Here is a 22818-nt window from a genome sequence, read left to right as displayed (position 1 = left end):
ACCGCCCAGGCCAATCATGGACTTCCAATAAGTGCCCTTGAATCAGCAGGCTGGTGCCCATCCAGCTCTGCTGCCATCCCCCTGGTGCCTGGACACGGCCCTGGGCCTCAGTTTCCTCACTGTGAAATGAGAGTCTGGGGCAGACGCCAAGGAGGCTGAAGAGCAATGGGGTTAGGACTTGGGCTTTGCGGTCAGACCAGACCTCTGTTAAAGGCTCAGTTTTGCTTCTTGCTGGCTACATGACCTCAAGCAGTGGCGTGCTTTTTCTGAGCATCAGGATCTTATACCTAAAATGGGAACAAAATCAGTACTGCTCTTAGAGTTGTTGCCAAGATTAAATGGGATGTCTCGCCCTTCTTTCTCACAAGTATTTATTGTGTCAACTGTGTGCTGGGTGCTGGGGATGGCTTTGTGGCGCTTACAGCCTAGTGTGATGGCTAATGTAATTACACCCGGCACATAATGTTTAATTAACGTTAGCTGCTAGGATTCATGACATTGCCAAGGTTCCTGGCAGCTCCCAAATCATTCCATCATATGACTAGTCACTTGTGGCAAGTTGAATGGTTGGGGTCCCGTTGAAGACAGGTTTCCTGGATGAGAGGTGTGACTCAGGCCAAGGCTGGCCGGCTCCTCCAACCAGCCTCACTCCCAAAGCCCAGACTGGCCCCCATCCATCCAGAAACACTGTTCCCACTTAATCTCAAGTAGTGATGGGCGTTCCTTAATAACTCATGGTGATAAAGCAAACAGGTCCCCAGTGCTGAGTGGCAGACACTGTTCTAAGCCATTAAATATGAACCCAGTTAACTTCTACAACCCCATGGTTGCTGTTATTATTCCCGGTTTACAGATGAGGAAAGGGAGGCTTGGAAAAGTTAAGTGACTCACCCGATATCATAGCTAGTAAATCCTAGGACTGGAACTCAGACCCAGAGAGTCTGGTTCTAGAGTCTATGCCAGTGGTTCCTAACGTGGGGCACACGCCCCACAGGGGGGCAGTTTGATTTTTAAGGGGAGCAATTCGAGAATGAGTGATTAACAGTGAATTTTTTGCCTTTCTTATGGTTCTAGGGGCCTCATATATAGTATATAAACATATACTGTGACATGTTTATGCATCTCAGTTCTCTATTATATGTTTTGAAACTTTATTTGATACTTTTCATATCACTTCATATTATTATTATTTTTTTAAACAATTTCTTACTCAGTACTTCAACTATCCTTTCGTTCTTTTATTTTTTTCTCTTTCATGGATGCCGTGTTCTTTGGAAGCTTGTTTAGACCAAGTTGATAGCCTGTAAGGCTCCCTCCACGTGAATAGGAGTTCACTTTTTTAATGATAAGAATTATATGTCACAGCGGGGGAGGGGGCATCAGGATTTTAGAGATGCTTAGGTGGGACATGGCCAAAAAAAGGTTGGGGACCACTGGTCTATGCTCTTAGCACTGCCGTTGGACTGTGACAGACACCTCCTGCGGGGGCTCTTTTGGTCATTTTTGGTCCCTCAATGGATTTGTTAAAATTCCCGATAAATTCTTGTAGCACTTTCAGGGGAGACACTGTGAAGCTGCAGATGGGGATAGACATTTTGGATGCTTCTCCAGGCCTCCACACCTCCTGCCAAGCGCAGGGATTGCAGGTAGTCTCTGGTGCATTGCCTAACATCGTATGCCTGGCTTTTGTTGACATGGTTGGCCATTCTGTTGACTAAGCAGGGCCCTGCTCAGCATCAGTACATGACATTATTGACTCTCCCAGCTCTGTAGGGGCTGGAAGGAATTATCTTTTCAAACAGAGTAATGAATCACAACTCCCCACGGCCCCAGGCAGCGGATGGGTCAATGCGGTGGTTCTCCACTGTGCTCCCTAGAACCTAGCGTTCTGTAAAGATGCCCTAGGAACTTGGGCAAGGGCAGGTGAAGGGTGAGACGAAGTTCCGACCCTCTGCCCAGCCACATCCTGAGTGGCATCCTTTGATCTGTCTTGTATGTTGGGTTTGAATATAAGGTAGTTGGAAAATCACATTTTGTGGCGAACGAAACAAACTCTTATTGAAACAGATGAACATATAATCCTTCTGTGCCCCCCCCCCCCACTTCTGCAAGGGTGGAGAAACCAGTGCTGATGGGTAAATGGTTTCTGGAATGCCTGTTGGATACAAGTAGTGGGATCCTAGCCTTACCATTCGTTGATGGGGCAGAAGCCACCCCTAACTGAAGGCATCTCTGACATTCTCTCTTGCGTTTCAGGAGCCTTCTGCAGGAGCCGGAGAGGTCCTTCTCTCCATCAGCTACCTCCCTGCGGCCAACCGCCTCCTGGTGGTGCTGATTAAAGCCAAGAACCTCCACTCCAACCAGTCCAAGGAGCTGCTGGGGAAGGGTGAGTGAGGTGTGAGAGGAGGATGTGTGCAGAGGGAGGTAACACCTGGAAGACAATGGGGACAGGTGAGCAGGGAGGTGGGGCATGAGGACATTTGTGGAGTTAGCTCAGCTGTGTCCTCCACCCCAAGCTCAAATGATTTTTTAAAGGACACACACTCATTTTTTAAGTTCGTATCCATTTATCCCCTGGCCAGTCCCATCCATCAGACCCCAGGTATGAGCTCATACTTGCCAGGGACTCCCAACCTTGGGGACCCGCTGGGAGAAGAACCAGTCTTACTCCTGGGTCACAGGAAGCCAAGGGTCGGGCTGTAGCCATGGAGTGGAGTATCTGGTTAGAGAGCAAACTTGGCCCAGACTTTTTACGACCTGGCTGGGCCCACCTCACAGGCAGGTGTCAGCATCCCAGGTTCCCTTCTCCTGTCTCAACTAGCCATCCCTGTGCTCCCCACACCCACCCAGTCTCTTCGCTTTTCTCAGCCTTTGCCAACCTGGCACCCCCACACCAGCTGGGTGTGGGTGATGGCAGAAGGTGTGTGGGTGCCTGGGCTGAGGCAGCCTGAAACTTAGGGCATCTGTGCCCCACATACCCAAATAAACATCTCTTCAACATCCTGGAAGCCTCAGTTTCTCCTTATGGATACCTCAGCCCAGCCCCCAAGTCAGGGGGCCGAACAGGTTCTCTTGTCAGAGCAGGAAACATTGCTGGTTACCATATGGTGCTTGGACCCGGAGCCAAGTGCTCATGGCAGCATATAATACATAGATATTTATAGCAGGTACAAATAAAGAATTGCCACTGCGTTCAGAATCTCTGAGCAAAAGCTTTTGGGTGAATGAAATCAGAAGAATTGGCCTTGCTGCAGATTCCTGAGCCAAAGGTCAGACATCAATGCCTTTTCCGCATCCCCTGCAGACACTTCTTTGCCTCCTGCTCCCTTTTTATAGCTCCTGTCAGGACAATTACAGCAAAAACACTTTGTCTCTCAAATATCTGCTGAAATAACAAACTAACCACCCGGGGGTGGTAATTATAGCAATAAATGCAGAGGAGCAATTATTCTCACATTAGCGTTGGGAACCTTGACTAATGAAAACTTGATCTGGGTCCGGAGCCTTGATGTACATGAAAGCTCGTCTGGTGGCCTGTTTCCCTGGGGGTGGGGAGTGAGGCGGATTTCCTAGGGGGCGCAGGTCTATCGGTGCAGTGCCCACGGGCCAAGGCAGCCTATCCTCACCCTCCACGTGCAGTTGGACTCCTCAAGTAAAACTTACAAAAGAAAAGAGAAGAACTCATCCAATCAGCAGGTGACCCACTATCTTCATAATAGACAAACATGCTTGGCTGGAGAACCAAAGGCATGAAGACATGGGGTGGCTTTGTTTTTCTGGACTGAATTTAAAATCAAGCTGCAGGATGTCTGAGCCATTGTCCTGGGCCTGGCTTGATGTGGGACATACAGGCACTTGGAAAGGCTCATGGCAAAGGGTGGTTCCCTGGTTATCGCTAGCATGACACAATCATGGGCCACCCGATGACCAGCCTTATCTATGATGCTATTGTCTGTTGTCCATACTTGAGTATACATTCTATGAGGCAGGGACTTTTGCTGTATTCCCACGTCTAGACCAGTGTCTGCCATATGGTGAGCATTGAATAATTGTTGAATTAATACCTGACCCATGGAGGTGGGGAGGGGGGTGCATAAAGAGGGAGTCTTAGTGCAGACCTTGAACTAGAAACCCTTTCTCTTCATCCCTAAGAGAGAGCATTAGCCTGGGCCTCACCACATCCCAGAAACTCGCTCTTGACCCTTCTCTCTGACTCTCTTTCCTCCCTGTCCCTGCCCAGATGTCTCTGTCAAGGTGACCTTAAAGCACCAAGCTCGGAAGCTGAAAAAGAAGCAGACAAAACGAGCCAAGCACAAGATCAACCCTGTGTGGAATGAGATGATCATGTTCGAGCTGCCAGATGACCTGCTGCAGGCCTCCAGTGTGGAGCTGGAGGTGCTGGGCCAGGAGGAGGAGGGGCAGAGCTGCGTGCTGGGCCACTGCAGCCTGGGCCTGCACGCCTCGGGCTCTGAGCGCAGCCACTGGGAGGAGATGCTCAAAAACCCGCGCCGGCAGATCGCCATGTGGCACCAGCTGCACCTGTAGCAGCTTCCCAGTCCACCTCCCTTCTCGGGCACGGCCCTGCCCCTTCCGTCCCAGCTGTCCTCTGTGACCTCTTCTTTGTGCCACATCCTCATAATGACACTCAGAAGACAGACATCTTTGCAAAGACCAGGACCCCATTTCTCTCTCATCACACCCCGTGTCTGAACAATGAGCAGGAGAGGGCAGTGTGTGGACATTTGGGTCACCCTGGGGAATGCATTTTGCTGATCTGTGTCACAGAAGAGACACTTAGCCAATGCAGCCCGAGTGCAGGGTGGGCATGTTAGTCCAGATGCAGAGAAAGCTGAGTTTGGGGAATAATGGATACAAAGAATGTGTTTTCTTAAAAGTGAGCATTTCAAAAATGATGAAGAAAATAAAGGTATCCTGGATCTACACATAGAATTGGAGATTGTTAGGGTGGGTTGACATCTCGGCCAGCATGAAGTCATGCTCCCGAACCAGGCAGCAGTAATCCAGCAGTTCTCAAACCCTTAGTGTGAAGAAATCTCCAGCAGACTCCCGGGCCCACCTGTAGACATTCCAAACCAGAGTTCCCGGCCGGACCCCAGGAGCCTGCCTTTTAACATGCATCGGTGGTCTGGATGCTGAGGTTGGAGCACTGTGCCTGGAGGAATCCCTTCTACAACATTCCAGACAGGTTTTCACAGCCAGTTCCAGTACTGGATTTCTCAACCATCAGTGTGACATTTAGAAGCCTCTAGGTTTTTAATTTAATTATTTTAATTCTTAATATTTTTCATTTGTGCTTTTCAGATCCTGCTCTTGGAATGAATTTGTACTTTTTATTGAATAGCTTTATTGTTTTATCTCAGAATCAGTTTATATTATATTTGGGGGGGGGGCCTTCCTTGACAGTGTGGGATCCCCCTGTTAGTTATTGGGCGCTAGTTGTCACATCCACCAGCATCACCAAAGTGACCCTCCAAGATAGTCCCATTGCTACTAGCAGTTCAGCCACTTCAGGAAGAATTCAGTTTGGGACGCATATTAATTTAGTCTGTTATGCCTGGCTCCGTGGAGGTGGAGAAGGAAGATAAATAGGAAACAAAGACTTTTACAAATGTGCCTCCCACTCCAGTTTTCAGGGCCTGTCGCTTTAAAATCAGTAAGTAACCAGCAGCTAGGTTTCAGATTCCTACCTTATTATTCCAAATAGCTGTCCACATCATTAATTAAATGATGAGCCTAGTGGAGTGGATATACTTGCCCTTGAACCAGGACTCCTGGGTTCTGTTGTTGGCTGTCTGCTAAGCAGGACTAATGACATGGCAGCTCTATCTGGGTAAATGCTGTGATTGATAGATGAAAGTGTGCTTGAAAGCTGTAGGCACTCCCTGGCTACAAGCAAACTCTGAAACCACCAGCAGATCATCTTTAAGCTTTAAGTTGGCAGCTGACAATGCCTGGAAAGTGCCAGAACCATCCCAGGCATTTTCAGAACCATGAATTCTGCATTTGGACTCCTTAATACTGACATCCAAATTCTGGGCCTTCCAATGTCACCCTAGTGCTGATCTAAACGAGAATTTCTAGACAAGATGGGTGAGGGCTATCCTTCAACCTCAACAAGTCATTCTTAGCCTCCCCCTGAGAATCTGAATAGGGATCTTATCGCCCGTAGTTATCATTTTTTCCTTTCTGCACCAAAGTAGAAAATCATTAGAAACAACTTCTACCTATCCTCTGAAGAAACAGAAAAAATATCTAATCCCTCTTTAATGAGAAAACCTCTGAGATAATTAGAAATCTTGATCACTAACATTTACCACCTCCTGCCAAGCTTTTTTAGGCAAAGCATTTGTTAGTGATTTCCTATATCATGATTTTGAGATACCCTCACCCACCTCACTCTTGTTTCCTTTTTTTTTTTTTTTTTGGTTGGCATAGCTAAAAGAGAACAGAACATTCTCTACATAAGCTGATCAGTACTTTCTTCTTGGTAACATCTGCTACTTTAATCTAAAAAAGTCTGGATTCTAGGCTTAAAATCAGGAAATATAGTTCCACTTCCTTACAAATCTATGTTACCTGCCTTATAGTCACACCAAAGGATGCTTGAGATGGGTTGGGTAGGGTCTCTGATTCCAGAAATACCAACTCCACCCATGCTCTTTCCACCATGAGGCTTTCATTTCTTTGGATCTCAGAGGTTTAGTTTTCCAGAGTCTGTAAAGTAAAGGTTGCCGCTAATAAGAATCAAATGCCACCACAGAACATCTTGGGTGTCAGTTGTCAGCTCTCTTAACAGATATGCACAGAAATGAGAGAGATTTTACAGGGGTTTTTGTCTGGTGTGTTTTGACACCTTGAACAAAGCTGGCTCATAGGCCCTAAGTACAGTATTTGTTGAATGAATTAATGAGTAAAGGATGGATAGGGGAGTAGACAGAATAGGTCACTGCAACTGGCATAAAAATCAGAGTCCTGGCTGATTTCTCAAAGAGACAGGCATCAGAAATCCCAGTTGGCCTAGAAAGTCATGACATTGAGTATTACCATTCACCTACTCACAATTTGTAACTCTGTGTAAATGTCATTGATGATAGAAGAGAATATAATCGCTGTGCTTTTCTACCCAAACTTCGTCTTGGTGAATTTTATATTATTCAGAGATATCAGACTGCCAAATCCAAAAACTTCAGCACTCTTTGCATCAGCTTACCTAGTACCAGGTACATTTGTAATTTACTACCACATTAGCGTAATAGGGTCCATGTGAGCGCATTTGATTTTTTGAAAGGAACACCTGGTCCTTTGCCAGGGAGTGTTTTCTAAGAAGGTCACAAAACAGAGATGAAAATAAAGTAAGAAACCATCTCCAACTGACTGTTGCCCACATGGTGATCTGGTTCTTTCATAGATATGGCGATGGAGACAAAGAATTAATCTTGGCTCCACTTCTTACATCACATTAATATCTATTTGTTGAGTGCCTACTGGTCAAGATCTTGCACGTGTCTGTCCATTTCAACTTGGGACATGACTCTTGCTGTGGGTTGAGTGACAAGTCACCCCACGTAGAGAGCAAGATGGGGCGGTGATCTGGTTCTTTCATAGATACGGCGATGGAGACAAAGAATTAATCTTGGCTCCACTTCTTACATCACATTAATATCTATTTGTTGAGTGCCTACTGGTCAAGATCTTGCACGTGTCTGTCCATTTCAACTTGGGACATGACTCTTGCTGTGGGTTGAGTGACAAGTCACCCCACATAGAGAGCAAGATGGGGCAATTCCTTTGGGATGTGAGGAGTCCTGGGGGGCAGGCAGCTATTGCCTAAGCCAAACTGAGCTGAGGACCGTGAAACAAGAGATCTAGCCCTTGTGATTCATTTCTGCCACCGTGTTTCCTGTTGTCAATGCTCAGTGTGTGTTTGTTTGCAATTATGAACCGAAGCACAAAAAAGACGCATGAGACATTGTAGTCATATGTCTGGTGTCACACTTTGGAGCAAAAACCTTTCAGTGGTAAATAAATAATTTCCAACTGGGTTACCTACCTGGTGTTTTCTTCTTTTCACTTAACATTTTAGACATATAAAATGCAGAAGTGATCATTTGATAAACACTCATGAACCACTGCCAGGCTTTATAAAACTTGACAGATACAGTTGAAGTTCCTTCAGCCCTTTACCGAGGAGACCACCATCCTGAATTTATTTCTCACCACAAGCATTTCTTTATGCCTTTACTGCATGCACATGTAAGCCCTGGGTGCCATGGAGTATTTTTATGTGTTTTAAAACTTAATTTAAATTTCATCACACTGTTTTTACTTCACACTAAAATTTTGAGCTTTATCCATGCAGACATATGTAGCTCCAGTCCAGTTCATTTTTTGTTGCTGTATAATATTCCATTGTATGGATATACCACCATCCCAGTCTGTTGTTGATATACACTTAGAGGTTTCCTTTTCTTTTTTTTCTTCCTTTCTTCCTTCCTTCCTCTCCCTACCCTCTCTCTCTATTTCTCTCCCCTCCCCCTCTCACCTTTACTTTGCTGTTACAGAACTGCTATGGATGTGCAGTGTCACCTGAGGCTCCGAGTCAGTCTCTTCTCATTTCCTTAATTGCTTATGGAGCTGGTAGTAATTTTCCACCCAAGAGTTTCTATTTTTCGAGAACCAATCAGAAGCACCACCAACCACTGCAGGAGCTCAGTTCCCTAGCATCTGTCTGTCTCCCTCCCGGGGCAGATGCCTGTGCAGGCTTCTCTCAGATACCTACCTGGGAGTGAGTAGAATGGCTGGATCACAGATTGCTCTGTGTGTGTGCATGCCTGCGTGCACCTTGGTGGTCTTGCTTGAGCACCCAATCAAAGGGACTACATGCAAGAAGGGATGCAAGTGCTCTGGGGGCTCTGACTTCCCTGTTGAGAAGAAAAGTCAGTTGGAACTAGAGACTCTTCTTTCTCTAATCTCCCAAAGCAAAAACTCTGGAAGAGTCAGTGTGGCAACCGGTGGTACCTCTGTTTCCGGACGGTGGGCAGGAACAAGGGGAGTCCTTGAGTCCCGCCCCCTAGGCCCTCCTGGTGGCTGCTGCAGCCTCGGTGTACAGAGGAAGGGGCTCTGGCCTTAAGCCAGGGGCAGGGCCTGGGTTTTAAAATCAGTAGGAAATTAGCCAGGTCTCATGTAATTAAAACTAAAGGTTCTTAAAAAGATCTGTAAAGGAAGCCGTGAGATGTTTTCGCTTACCAAGTCTGTGCATATAACTCCTTATTTTATATTACATACATATCACATTTTAATGACAACCAGGATTTTTATTTTCATAATAAATCAGAGGAGTGGGCTTTATCCTGCATAGCCAAGTATTATATAAACTATGTTTCATAGGTAACTATGCATATGGCCCATCAGAGCCCAAAACTAATATTTGAGCGTCTGGACTTATAGAAAGGAGAAATGGGAGAGGGAAGTAGATTCATTAATCACTTTATACAAGGCTTTCCCCTGAATGGCCTTAAATACGCTCTGCTCCTGTGCATAAACCGAGTCAAGAGCACTGCATTTAGGAGCTGAGCACCTGCAGCCCGGCCTGGCTTTGTCACCGGCCACCTTCATGGCCCTGGGCAAGCCACTTGCCTCTGGACGTCACTTTCCACATCAGTGCAATGAATTTGGATCAAGTGATCACTCAGGTCCCTTCTAGATTTAAGTTCTAACATTTTGTGATTCTGTAGTCTAGACTTTTCGCACATATTTTGGCCTCCAATCTTGTTCATAAAACAACTTAAACCCACATACGTGTGCACCTGCCCCATGTTGGCAATCCTCCCTGGCATCTTCTGAAGTCCTTCTGGCAGCCACCCACTCCTCCACACAGTGTGCAATGTCACCGGGGGCTCTGAGTCAGTCTCTTCTCATTTCCTTAATTGCTAATGGAGCTGGTAGTAATTTTCCACCCAAGAGTTTCTATCTTTCTAGAGCCAATTGGAAGCACCACCACTGCAGGAGCTCAGGTCCCTAGCATCTGTCTGTCACCCTCCCCGGGCAGATGCCTGGCAAGGAGAGAGCCACAGGATGGAGCTGTGGATGGATTTAGGGGGGATGGGCATTTTCAACTGCCCCTGTGCTCCTTCCTTCATCTCCTGCAGGTGAGCCAGCACAGATGGTCCGTGATGGGACCATGGGCAGCTTCCCCAAGCCAGAGATGGAGGCAGGTGCCTACCTGGGAGGAGGTGGGAGAAAGCCAGTCTCGCAGGCTGGAAGCCAGACATTGCCATGGAAACAGGCCCTGTGGTGGCTGCCATGTGATCAGGGCCCTGTGGTGGCTGGTCCTCAGCCAGGTGTGATCTCCTGTCAGCGCAGCCCAGGCTGGAGCATGGCTTCCCTTCCCGGTGTCCCAGGGCATCCCATTGACAAGTGGGTGATGGCAGAAATCTTATTTCAGAAACCCAGGGACACCAACCAGGGACAAACAAGGAGAAACCTGTCTTCCCAGCCAAAACAAACAAACCAACAAAACCTCTGCGCAGTCTCTTCCCCCCCCCCCCCCCCCCGAGCCAGGTGAGGTAAGCTGTTAAAGTAGAAAAAGGTACCTGAGGATCTCTCTCTGGGTTGAAAAGGAACAGGTGTTCTCCATTCAGTGGGGGTGTCCAGGCTGGCTGCCAGAATAGGTATTAGAGCAGTGGTTCTCAACCTTCTGGCCCTTTAAATACAGTTCCTTATGTTGTGACCCAACCATAAAATTATTTTCGTTGCTACTTCATAACTGTAATGTTGCTACTGTTATGAATCATAATGTAAATATCTGATATGCAGGATGGTCTTAGGCGACCGACCCCTGTGAAAGGGTCATCCGACCACCAAAGGGGTCACGACCCACAGGTTGAGAACCGCTGTATTAGAGGCTCTGTAATAAAAGTCATGGGCAGCCCCTCACGGAGGGTAGCAGGAATTCTATGGGAAAGAAGGAAACCCATCACCTCTTAGCACCTACTCCATCTTGATCTAAGAGGTAACAACAACGGTGATAATGAGAAACAGCGTGTATTACCCACTGCTCTGTGCTCAGTACTAAAGACACAGACTCAGATAAGTGACTTGTCCAACATCTCACTGCCTGTAAGAGGCCTAGAGGGGGGATTTGAATCGGGCATACCTACCTCTAACCCTAAAGTCCAGGCTCTGGCATATGGCCAAGTATCTTTCTTGGGAAGGTAACAGATGCGAAGGCAGTAGCTTCAAAATGCTATCCAGAACCACTGACTCTGAGAATCACTCAGCTGGAAGGAGCTGGAAAAGTTTTCTTCCCAGGGAGAATTAGGGGACACCTGCCTGGCTTGGGGGCGGGCATTAACCAAGGGACCAGAGCTAGGTGGAGGGGAGGAGAACTCAGGGCAACCTCCAGCTTTGTCTAGAGAAGGGGCAGGGTCAAGGCCGGATGTAGTCAGGGATCAGGTGCAGGGTCATTCTGATCAAAGGAACAAACCGAGACAGTGACAGGTGAAGTAGAGGAATCCAGGACTTCCACTGTGACCACACAGTGAGGGACGCATGCTGGGAGGGAGATGGCAGGCTCTAAGAGGGAGAGGTTAAGGAAAGGAACAAGGGGAGGCCAGTGAAGGGATGCCAGAGAGGGCGGGGGTAGGGGTAGAGATTGGCATCTGGGAGGAAAAAATAAAAACACTTACCTGTATCTTCATGAAATTTATGCCCATCTTCTTTCTAAAACAATTTGGGTAAAACATCACTGGGAACTACTGGGAAAAGATCCCTCCCCAGGGACCTGGCCTGCACGTGGAGAATCATGGGAGGCAGTGGAGGGAGCATTAGAACAACCTTTCATCTGCGATAAATCTGTGTGTTTTCTCAAAGAGATTCTTGCAGGACAAATGCATTAGGGGGTAGGTAGATTTATTCATTATTATTTTTTAAAACATATTTTTATTGATTTTTTACAGAGAGGAAGGGAGAAGGATAGTCAGAAACATCGATGAGAGAGAAACATCAATCAGCTGCCTCCTGCACACCCCCCACTGGGGATGTGCCCGCAACCAAGGTACATGCCCTTGACCGGAATCGAACCTGGGACCCTTCAGTCTGCAGGCTGACGCTCTATCCACTGAGCCAAACCGGTTAGGGCTCATTATTATTTTTTAAAACATATTTTTATTGATTTTTTTTTAGAGAGAGAGGGAGGAAGGGAAAGGGAGAGAGAGATAGAAACATCGACAAAAGAGAACATCGATTGGCTGCGATGAGAGAGAAACATCGATCAGCTGCCTCCTGCACACCCCCGACTGGGGATGTGCCCGCAACCAAGGTACATGCCCTTGACCGGAATCGAACCTGGGACCCTTCAGTCTGCAGGCTGACGCTCTATCCACTGAGCCAAACCGGTTAGGGCTCATTATTATTTTTTAAAACATATTTTTATTGATTTTTTTTTAGAGAGAGAGGGAGGAAGGGAAAGGGAGAGAGAGATAGAAACATCGACAAAAGAGAACATCGATTGGCTGCCTCCTGCACGCCCCTCCCGGGTGAGAGCCCAAAACCCAGGCATGTGACCTGATCGGGAATAGAACCAGCGACCTCGAGGCGCATAGCTCGACGCTCAACCATGAGCCACACCGGCTGGGCAGTAGATTTATTTTTAATGGTTTCAATTACACCTCTGTTTGGCCTGACTAGTAGATGAGGCATGTAGGGGACCCGTTGGAAGTAGACTTGAATGACAGAAAAGTGAGAGCAGCAGGAAGGGGCTCAGGGCCTCTTCTAGTTCCTTCTAAGCTGGCAGCAGGCAGGCTGCTAATCTGACAGCGGAGGCATTGAGAGGGGACCCATTCTGAATCGGCCTGAGCACAGGCCAGGGATAGAGGCAAGGAGGCAGGGATTCGACCTTGGTGATAAATTTAAATGCTTTTATTAACAATCTCCTTACATTACAAGGATAATATGACAAAAGGAAGGTTCTGCGTACATATTATGATAAACCAACATAGCTCTATTTGTATCCAGTGTTCTAGGTCCCGTCACACAGGTACTATAAAGCGTAGTCTGCAAAATAATAACATTGAGATTTTTTTCTTTTTTAAGAAAGAAAGTATTAACATATTCATATGTATGTGATAATAGACTCCCAGGTATCCCCCCCTCCCCCACTATATTTTTCCTTTAGGATTGAAATGAAATGGTTCAGCAGCGTGGGGGTGGAGAGAAGGAGAGAGACAGGGGCTGAAAAAGACTGAATCAGACTGCTGGCTCTTCCGGAGAGGAGAGTGAAGACTGAGGGTGCCAAGGGCAGCCTGGCCCTTGTCTTTTTGCGAGCAGTACTGTAACCGGCTGTCCCTGGACGGAGGGCCCGGTGCCTTGATGCCCCGTGGCTGCTCTCTCTCTGAGGTACAGTGCATTGTGGGATTGCTACCCGGGGTGCCCATCCCCTGGCCATGGGTCTGATCCACCGCGGTGGGAGGAAGGCTTGGACCAGGCCTGGCCTTTCTTGAGCCAGGCCCTGGAGGGTGTTCCAAGACCCGGTTGGCAGCTAGCTGTGGCTCAAGGAGACCCAGGCGGACTTGGAGGGAGAGGAGGTGGGCATTGGCAGAACAGACCCGCCCCCGACTGTCGGTAGAGGGGTGGGTCTGCTGGAAACTGAGGTCTGTTGGTAGGATGGTGGGGAAGAGCAAGACGGGGCTCAGAGATGGGAGAGCCAAGAGGCAGAGGCTGGTCTGGAGCACAGAGGACGCAGCTGTCCCGAGTCTCCCTTCAACTGCAACCCCATCAGCCCCTCCTCCCCGCCTTCAGGGGAAAAAAACTACCGAGAGAAACCTGGAAGCAAAACGGGCTTCTGATTCCAACGGGGCTGCACCAGCCCTCCCTCATGGGGCGTCCGGCTCAGCCTCTGCCTCAAGTCAGAGTCAGAACAGTGTATGTGAACTAAACCTGCCTGTTACGGTGGCGGTAAGGTGAGGGGTCGATGGGCCTCCGTGCAGGAGAGGGAAGAGAGTTGGTTGTCCTGAGTACAGCCAGCAGCAGCAGCTGTGCAAAGTGGGCTGGGCCAAAGCCCTGCTTCGGAACTGGAATTGCTACTGAATTCATGAGTGTGCGGATATGTCTCCCCACCCCCCCCCACCCAACGCCCCTCCTAGTTAGCTGATGACCCCTGCCCTGGCCAGGAAGCTTCTTGATGGTGGGCAGCACTGTCTGGTGATGCTCATACTGCCCACTTCACTTCTCCAGTCCCTGGCGGACAGTGATGGAGTGGGTGAGGGAGGTACTCCAGAGGTTTGGCCTCTAGGGGGCAGTAGAAGCATGGGAGGACGGAGGGGCAGCATCTTTCCTGGACCACTCTTGGTCCAATTTGCACCTTTCCTATGGCCACCAATGCTGCTCGCTCCTGGGGCGGGGGGAGGAAGAGGGCATTTAGGGGAAATTGTGCAGTGGTCCCTACACCATGGGTCAGTGATCACGAGCTACTGGCAGGCAGCAGCGACCACACCATAGGCTTGCGGGGGATGGAGGGGGCACTTCAGTTGGAGCTCAGGGAGTGAGTATCTCCTTCCAACCTCAGACCAAGCCTGGGGTAAAGGAGAGAAAGTGCACGGAGAGGGCCGGGACCCAGTTACGCTCCTCTCCACCACTGGGGGTAGGAGGCTCCATTCCTGGCAAACCCTGCCTGCTTAGCTCCCTCATCAGCCCCTGCAAAAGGCTCTGCCTCCTCCCTCTTTGCACAACACAGGCTTTCCCGTTGCTCTCCCAGCTCTCTATAGACTCTATTTTTATATCTATTTAAAACATAAAAATGTATAAATATATAGGATATTATTTATAGATATATAGACGTGATTCAATCTCTTACTCTGTGTATACGTACTGTATATGTCCATATATACAATATATATGCTGTAGCATTTGTATTATACACTGCACATACCCCTGCTTCCATGCACTCTCCTAGGGAGACTGGATTGCATAGGTATTTCTAGGGCGATACCACTTGAAGGGGTTGGGGTGGGGGAGAGCCAGATGGATGAGGTGGGCCGTACCATTTTCCTCCCCAAAGGGCACTTTTACTCCCTCTGGCTAACACACAAAGATCACCTCAAAGGCTCCATCACATATCACAGTTCCATCCACTCAGCTAAAGCACCCAGAACAGAGAGCAGAGAGGGGTCCTCCTCCAGGCAGAAAAAGGGGACTGCATTAAATCTTCCCTCAAGACCCAGACTGGAACCTCAGACCCAGCACCACCTCCAGGAGGCTGGTATTTGGAATGGAACTGCCCCAAGCTCACCAGCCTCCGAACACAAACACGAACACGAACACGCCTTTCTTGGTGAAGCAGGCCTGGCCTCCCTGCTTGGGCTGTCTGACGCTGGCCTGGCTGGGCCTGCCCCTAGAAGAGGGGGGAGTGTGAGTCCCAGTGGGATTGGAGCCTTCTGCCCAAACTGGGTGATAGGACCAAGAAAAAGCACAAATTCTACTTGGAAATCAATCCAGACAGTAAGCCAAAACCAGCTCTAGGTACCGATTTCCTGCTCCCTGGACTAGACCCCGAGGGTGGAGGAAAAATGAAGGGGGAGGAATCTAGAAGAGAATTTCTATTTCAACACCCCAGGCCACTTGCTGGAGCCCACGAAGCTCCAGGGAACAGCTAAAGTGACTCTCTAGCCCCCCAGCCTGGGCTGGGCCAAGTCTGTATTCCACTTCCTTCTCTCCAGGATCATTTTCAGCATTCTACTGCTTTTCCACATGGAAAATATTTCAACATTACCTTAAATAATTACAAGGTCCTTCCTCCAAATGATAGGATCAACAGAAGCAAGTCAAGGAGAAGGGCTAGGCAAGACGACTCAACATGGTAGCATGTAGGAGGGGCTGGGGCCACGACCCCCAACTGCCCTGGATTCAGGGTCCAGTACTGAACCCTGCTATCCAGGGATCTTGGAGCTGGAGCTTGTTCTCATTCCCAAGCGAGGATGAGGAAATCAGGCTCCACCCAGTACTGTGGGATGTGGCCAGCAGTCCAAAAAGAAAAAGAAAAACAAAAACAAAAAAACCCCAAACAAAACCCACAAAAAAAACACCTGGTGATTCAGATGCCTGAACTCATATTCAACCAGGCAGTCAAAACCTGGGGATTCTGACACAGCAAGAGTTCTAGGCAGGACTGGGCTGTCCTCAGTTTTCATGGATGATAACGTGTTTTCTTCCTCCACTGAGGAGAAGCACGCCATTTTAACCACAAGGGCCTCTGGTTCCCAGGCTCGGCAATGTATGTGCTAGGCATGATTGCCCCCCCAAACCTGATCTCACTTCCCACCCCCTCCAAAAGCCAAAGAAAGTTCAATTAGGACAAGTCTCAAGCCCAGAGACACACACACTTTATTCTAAGCCAATGGTTGTCACTCCTAAGCCAGGGGCTGAGTTAAAGGGCTCTGTCTTGTCTGAAGCCACTACAGTTGGGATGTAATGGCTGCCCAGCCAACCATTGTTTATACCCATCAAAGGAAGGTTAGGTTAGCCAAGCATGTGCCTCCCTGGACTAGACCCTGAGGGTCCCATCAACCCAAGAGTCCTTCTCAAGAAGCAGAGAGTGGGAAATGCCTGTGATAGAAATCACCGGTAGTCACATGCCCCATGCACAGGACAGAAGCACTGAGCCTCCTGGGAGCATCCAGGCTGAGAAAAGCCCCTGTGTAAATTGCAGTGGTGTGTCACCCCGATTATTCCCTGTCCCCAGGCAAAGTGGCCTTCAGAGTGTCTGACACGGCCTAGCTGAATTCAGCAAAGGGCATGCGCACCCAGTGTTTGGGAGCCTTGCCCAAGTTCAAGACTCTCCAGAGAGTCCATCCTCTCTGTTTCAGACCCTGGCTGAACAGGTGGCCGCCTGTAGCCATAGCTCATGCTTCTAGCCCAGAAGCAGGTCACTGGCTCCCAGCTCTCTCAGAAGGTCCAGGTTGAAAATGGCATTGGCCCAAAGGATGGTTCCCTGTGGGTAAACACTGAGCTGAGTTGGACCGTTGTCTCTTGAGAGGACACATTCGCAGCCCTGACTAGATGCTCAAGCAGATACTCTCTTCCTGGTTTGCAAATGAGTGGTTTAGGGGGACTATCCACAGAGGGTCCCAATGCAGTGGGTGGGGAGGAGTAGAGGTGGGGGAAGAGAAGGTGTAAGGCATCTGTTGGCTAGAAGAACGGATCCCAACCTACTGTTTCTGCCTCCACCGAGGCCCGCCCACCTTGCCATCCACCTCTGCCTTCGAGCCATCTTAGTCTGTGTGGTGGAGAGGAAGCTGGGGAGGGAAAGGTGGAACTGTGTGCTTTGCAATAGCATCCCACTTGACCACAGTTACTGACCCTGATGGGAAGGGTGGAGTGGGGGGAGGAGACATCAGCTTAAAGTGGGGAAGTGGAGTGAGGCTGGGAATTTCAAAGCATCAGAAAGAGCTTTGGGTCTTTCCTTGCTAGTTTCTTCTCTCTCCTTGTTCAGAGGAGGGTGGGGAAGTATGTGGGACTGGGGAAGGGGTGGGGGGCTGGATGCCACAGGCAGGGGTGCATTGATTTGTTGAAGAAGGCAGCATACAAGGCCTGGCAGTGGGACCGTCAGAGAAAACCAGGTTTTGTTTTTTGTTTTAACATGCTACATCACTGTTGAAACAAACAAACAAAAAGTTTCAAAAATAATATATAATATATATATAATATATTTATGTAATGAAAAGCTATCAACTAGCAGCAATGATTCTAAAGTTATCTTAGCACCAAGACCATGGGGGTGGGGGAAGGGACCTGTGGGGGGTGAAGGGACTGGCAGGACAGGAAGGGGGAGTGACATGTTCAGTGTTGATGACATTTCTACTATGTTCGCTACGGTGGCATGAGGCCTCAGAGGCAAGATAAACCAGAAGGAAGGGAGCCACCACAGTTTTATAATGTCTGAGCCAAGCCGGTCGGGGACCCTGGGGCCAGAGCACATGATCCTTTGCTCACCCTCTGCCAGCTGAGAGGGGTGGCTCCCTAATGACCACAGATGGTGCGGATCTTCCTCCCTCCCCCAAATATGACCTGCACCCATGATACGGGATCTCTGCATATCAAATATGCATAAACCAAGTGTGGAAACATGAACAGAAGTTTCTTCTAACAGCTCACGCACATTTAAAAAACAAAACTCCCTTGCGAGGTATACTGGTAGTTAAATGAATGAAAGAGCATTGATCTGACTCCTCTAGCTTAAACCACTACTTGCCCCAGGGAGTAGGCAAGTGGCTACTTCTAAAGCTTATATCGTGGTTGGTTGTGTGTGTGTGTGTGTGTGTGTGTGTGTAGGCTGATGCCTTTGAGAGTCCTATCTTTCCCCTTGCTTATTCCTTTCTTCTAGGACATCTCTACCCTGTTCAAAAATGGAAGTGTTCACAGGCATAGATGCATCACCCAGGTTCCCACTACCTTCCTGCCAGGGGGTAGGGCTGGTTATCTGCCTGTTGCAGAAAAAGGACTAAATCTCTAGAGACTCTCATTTGCATAATCCAGGGCACAACTTGCATTGACATGTCCTGCCACGGAACTCTGGCAGGCATTTCTTGATTATTAAAGGGAAAAAATACCCCTCCCCCCATTATATGATTATAAAGATAGAGTATAAATAATTTATGTAAATTGAATACATATTTTTCATTTTACTTATTTTTAGCCAATAAATCGCTGCCCTTTGGGGTCTGGATTTCTCGGCTCTTCATTTCTCCAGCAGCCCTGGATCTGAATGGAATCAGATTATTTTATCCCACACTATTTAAAAACAGGAATGCAAAATGGGCGTCCCCTCTTCCTTCCCCAGGATTTCAAGCTCGGTTGTCAGGCAATTTTGCCTTCAGTATTACAGGTAATAAGGATCCAGGGGGTCCGGAAGGAGGGAATGAACAACCCAGGGACGGGATTGGCGACAGAGGTGGGGAGTAGTGGGTGTCACAGTTTGACCAACACGTGTTTCTAAGACAGTGAAGAAAAGAGTAAAAATCTCTCCAGCTGAAGTCAGGTGGGAGAGAAAGTCAAAACACCTGATCCAGATACACAACCCGCCCTTATCCCAAATCAGAGATCGGACCAGCATGTCAACACAGAGGCTGAGAAACCCCATCATAAAACCAAACAAGAAAAGGCAAGAACATAAACCCCAACCCAAGCCCCTCACCCACCCAGACAAGAACATGGACAACACGAGTTACCTAAAGGTGATGACAGAGACCCGTCATTTTAGCTTATGCTGTTGGCTGGCTGGCAGGTGGGAACACGTGTGGCCCCAGCACATGCGTCTGTGAGTGAAAATGAGTTGCCACGGATGTTGCAGCTGCCAAATGTTGTAGACAAGAGTCAGTTTCTGACATTATTCCTTTCTGAAAGTTCCCAGTAGCTTCTGGTGGATGTGTCACCTTGGTTTTTAAAAATTTTTCAGTGTGGGTTTTTAATATATATAATATAATATAATATATATTTATATATCAAAGCTTGTGAGTATAGATTAAAAAAATATTCAACAGCTTAGTGACCTCTGTGACACCGGTTCCCTAAATGTCCGGGTAAAACTCTGCTCCGTGGTCCACGGCCTGCAGCACCGGCTTCTGTTCCAGCGCAGACATCCTGCTGAGGACCTCGGCGGACAGAGAGTAGGTGTTGCCAGACTTCTCCTCAAACCAGCTGTCCAGGGCTCGCTTGGCGTCAAAGTTGGCAATGGGCGGGCCGTTGACTGCAATTGTCAACAGGTCGCTGAGCTGCTCCAGGGTCAGGCGGGAGCGGTGGTTCTTGCGAACTCGCTGCAGGGCATTTCGGCCTTTCTCGCAGCAAGCGGTGGAAGTGGGGAGGACCTTGAGGATCTGGATGATCTTGTTCAAGAGCGGAAACCTCTGTCTGTATTTGCAGATGTGGCCGATCAGGTCCTTGAAGCCATTTTTGGTATAGTAATCAGCCTTGAGTTCTCGCCACTCCATCAACAGACTCCCCCGGGGGTCCAGCCCTTCCCGACAGATGTCTCGGGAAAAGGTCGGGATAGCCTCCAGGTGATCAAATATCTGAATCATATCCTCCTTGCCATAGCTCACGAGCTCCTCGCTGCTCCTGGGCCAGGCGGCGAGGTCGAACACCTGGCAGGCCTTCACAAAGATCCGGCTGCGCGAGTCGAATCTCTGAGCCAGGATCACTTGGGTCTTCTGGCAGATCTTCTCCCTGATGGACTGGAACTTGGCTTCAGCCACCCTGAGGTTCTTCATGGCGATCCCATTGAAGCTTTCCCGGAAATTCTCCTCGAACTCCTGCAGGTATTCCCCGGGGCAATCGGCCAGTCGGCTGATCTCCTGGATAGCCTCCTCGATCTTGTCATCCACCTGAGACACCAGGAGGTACTGGCCCTGAAAGACGTAGGCCAGGCGTGAGAGCACAGCGATCACGTCCAGGAGGAAGTAGATGAGCTTCATGGACTGGTAGTCCATGAGGAACTGCAGCAGGGCCAGCGCGATGGCCGAGGCGTCCGCCCGCTGGGTCTGGCTGCTGACGTCCTTGAGGTGGGCCACCACCTCCAGGTAGTCCTTGATGAGGGCGTTGAGGACATTCTGCTCGCCGATGATCCACCTCACGGCCCGGATGTCGCCCAGGAACTCCGTCTCCTCACAGAGGGTAGAGGCCGTGCACCGCAGCTCGCACATGAGTCGCGGCGAGTACCGGTAGAAACTCAGCAGCTGCTTCAGGTTGTTCTCCAGCTCCTCCAGGCAGGGGAGCTCCTTCCCACTGATGGCATCCAGGATTTCTAGGTGGGGCCGGTGCACCATGAAGGGCAGGCACAGCAGCCAGGGCAGCGTCTTGCGGATCGTCATGAACATGCTGGCACGCAGGCTGGCTGTGATGTTGGCCCCGTCTATGCCCAAGCCAACGGTTGGCTTCTCATCCTGCAACCGGATTCCCAAGGCAGAAAAGGCTCGATCAAGCGCCTGGAGATAGCTCTCTGTGCTAGAGAACCCCAGTTCCTGCAGGGACAGGAACTCTGTGGCCGGGGGGCCATCGCTGCTGGTGTATTGGACGTAGACAGCCACCGTGTCGGCCAGCAGGTCATCGCTCTGCCCATCCAGGATGATGCTGAGGCAAGGTGACTGGCGGATGCGCTCCACCAGGTCTTCCCGCAGTGCCCGGGCGATGTGATGGATGAGGATCTGGCAGTCTCCCTCATTCATGTACTGGTCCACCACCTTGAGCTCGCACTTCCTCAGCAGCTCAGCCAGGGGCCGGAAGTCCAGGTAGGGCCTGCCCTCGAGAGCCAGGTGGTAGGCGGTGTTGAAGAGCAGGGTCATGTTGCGGCACATCTCCTCCGTCTTCTCGGGGTGCATGCGGAGCTTGTACAGCTGCAGGCACTTCTTGTGCAGGTTGCTCTGGCTGTGCAGTTTGATGGTGTGGATCTTGAACTGCTTGGAGCCGATGATGAAGGCCGAGGTGCGGGAGGACTGCACCGTGTACTGGCGGCAGACGTGGCACCACATCTCGTTGAGGGTTGGGGAGTACCGCAGGAACCAGAACTTCTTCAGCCACTCCTGCTTAAAGCGCCGGATTCGGCGCCCGGTGGCAGACGACATCTTGGAGGGCTCATCGGTGGCAGTCATCATATCGTTGGAGACCGATTCATCTGCCGAATCGACCTCCTGGTCATCGTCCTCCATGATGGCGGGGCCGGAGACCATGCTCTCAGAGGCTGGAAGACAAATGGGAAAGAAACCTTTACACATGTGGGGGGAATCATAGACGTTTCTAAAATGAACAGGAAGCACTGCCCAAAAGGAAGGTGCCACACCATGTGAAACATAAGCCAATTCCTACAACGGGCTGAAGCCCAGCCAGAATGTATTTAGCAGCACTCTTGCTATCCATGTGTGGCTTTCCCTCTTTGTGGATTATCTGCGGTGGCCACGACGCTCCAGGCTTCGTGCCCTCGCCCTCCACTAGTGGGCGCTCAAGGAACTTCCATGTTTGGTATCAACTGACCAGCAGGACCAGAGGAAGAAGCATATCAAACACCCTTAAGTCAGAGAGCGAGGACATGAGACTCCTTTGTCCCACCACTAATGTGGTCAGGGGTGGCGTGCTACCCTCAAATGGAGGCAGCTTTGGCATGGCCCCCGGTTATTTCAGGACCAGAGCACAGATGCATGCTTTGAATATCTGAAGCACCTCATTCTGAGCTAAGAGATGTGGTTTAAATAGAAAGTGCTGTGTCAATACTCTAAGCTGCAGATGTGTATTGAAAACCCTCCTTGTCAACCAGCTCCAAGACATCCAGGCAGCCACAGAGAAGGGCAGGAGCATGCAGCTGAACGCCCGGGACCCAGGTCCTTCCAAGACCCCAGGCAGGGAGATGGGACCGTGTGGCAGAGCAGCAAGTCGGGAAGAGAAGAACGAGGTGTGCTCCTGGCCTGAGGTCGGGAGAGCCAGGAGCTCTCCCAGACAGGACTGGGCAGAGAGAAAGACTGGGTTTAGAAGTTGGGTTGTGGGGGTCAGACACCACTAGGACCACCAGAGAAAGGCAATGGTTCAAGAACACAGCACACACCCCTTCTGCAGCGGAATGTCCTTTATTGATGAGAATACAGGGCAAGACATGAAGCACCCACAGGAGCTGCAAAATGACCTGTCAGAGGGGGGCACCTGAGGGCGCGGGCTGTGGCCAGAGCTCACCTCCGAGTCACACGCCTCAGGTTTCCCGGAAGGTGGCTCCTGCAGAGCACCTGCCACCCTCATACTGCCCACCGTGTGCTCTTCCCTCCGACA

The 22818-nt window shown here is 49.6% G+C and overlaps 2 protein-coding genes across 3 annotated transcripts in view; one reads left to right on the top strand and one right to left on the bottom strand.

Annotated features, from left to right (window-relative positions):
* Window positions 1-8070, top strand: part of SYT13 (synaptotagmin XIII) — a 15643-nt gene extending 7573 nt beyond the window's left edge. The window contains exons 4-5 of the mRNA XM_014543312.1: window positions 2257-2386; window positions 4241-8070. Coding sequence (XP_014398798.1) covers window positions 2257-2386; window positions 4241-4545 — 435 coding nt within the window. The 3' untranslated portion in view covers window positions 4546-8070. The remainder of the gene's footprint in view (window positions 1-2256; window positions 2387-4240) is intronic.
* Window positions 8071-12924: 4854 nt separating this feature from the next.
* The window catches only part of PRDM11 (PR domain containing 11), a 53131-nt gene continuing 43237 nt past the window's right edge, over window positions 12925-22818 (bottom strand). For both annotated transcript variants that reach the window (XM_005870751.2, XM_014543311.1), the window contains one exon: window positions 12925-21745. In XM_005870751.2, the coding sequence (XP_005870813.1) occupies window positions 19581-21745 (2165 nt within the window). In that variant the 3' untranslated portion in view covers window positions 12925-19580. The remainder of the gene's footprint in view (window positions 21746-22818) is intronic.

The sequence above is a fragment of the Myotis brandtii genome, unplaced genomic scaffold, assembly GCF_000412655.1.
Source record: "Myotis brandtii unplaced genomic scaffold, ASM41265v1 scaffold324, whole genome shotgun sequence".
In the NCBI taxonomy this organism is placed as follows: domain Eukaryota; kingdom Metazoa; phylum Chordata; class Mammalia; order Chiroptera; family Vespertilionidae; genus Myotis; species Myotis brandtii.
This window is presented reverse-complemented; position numbering and strand designations above follow the sequence as displayed.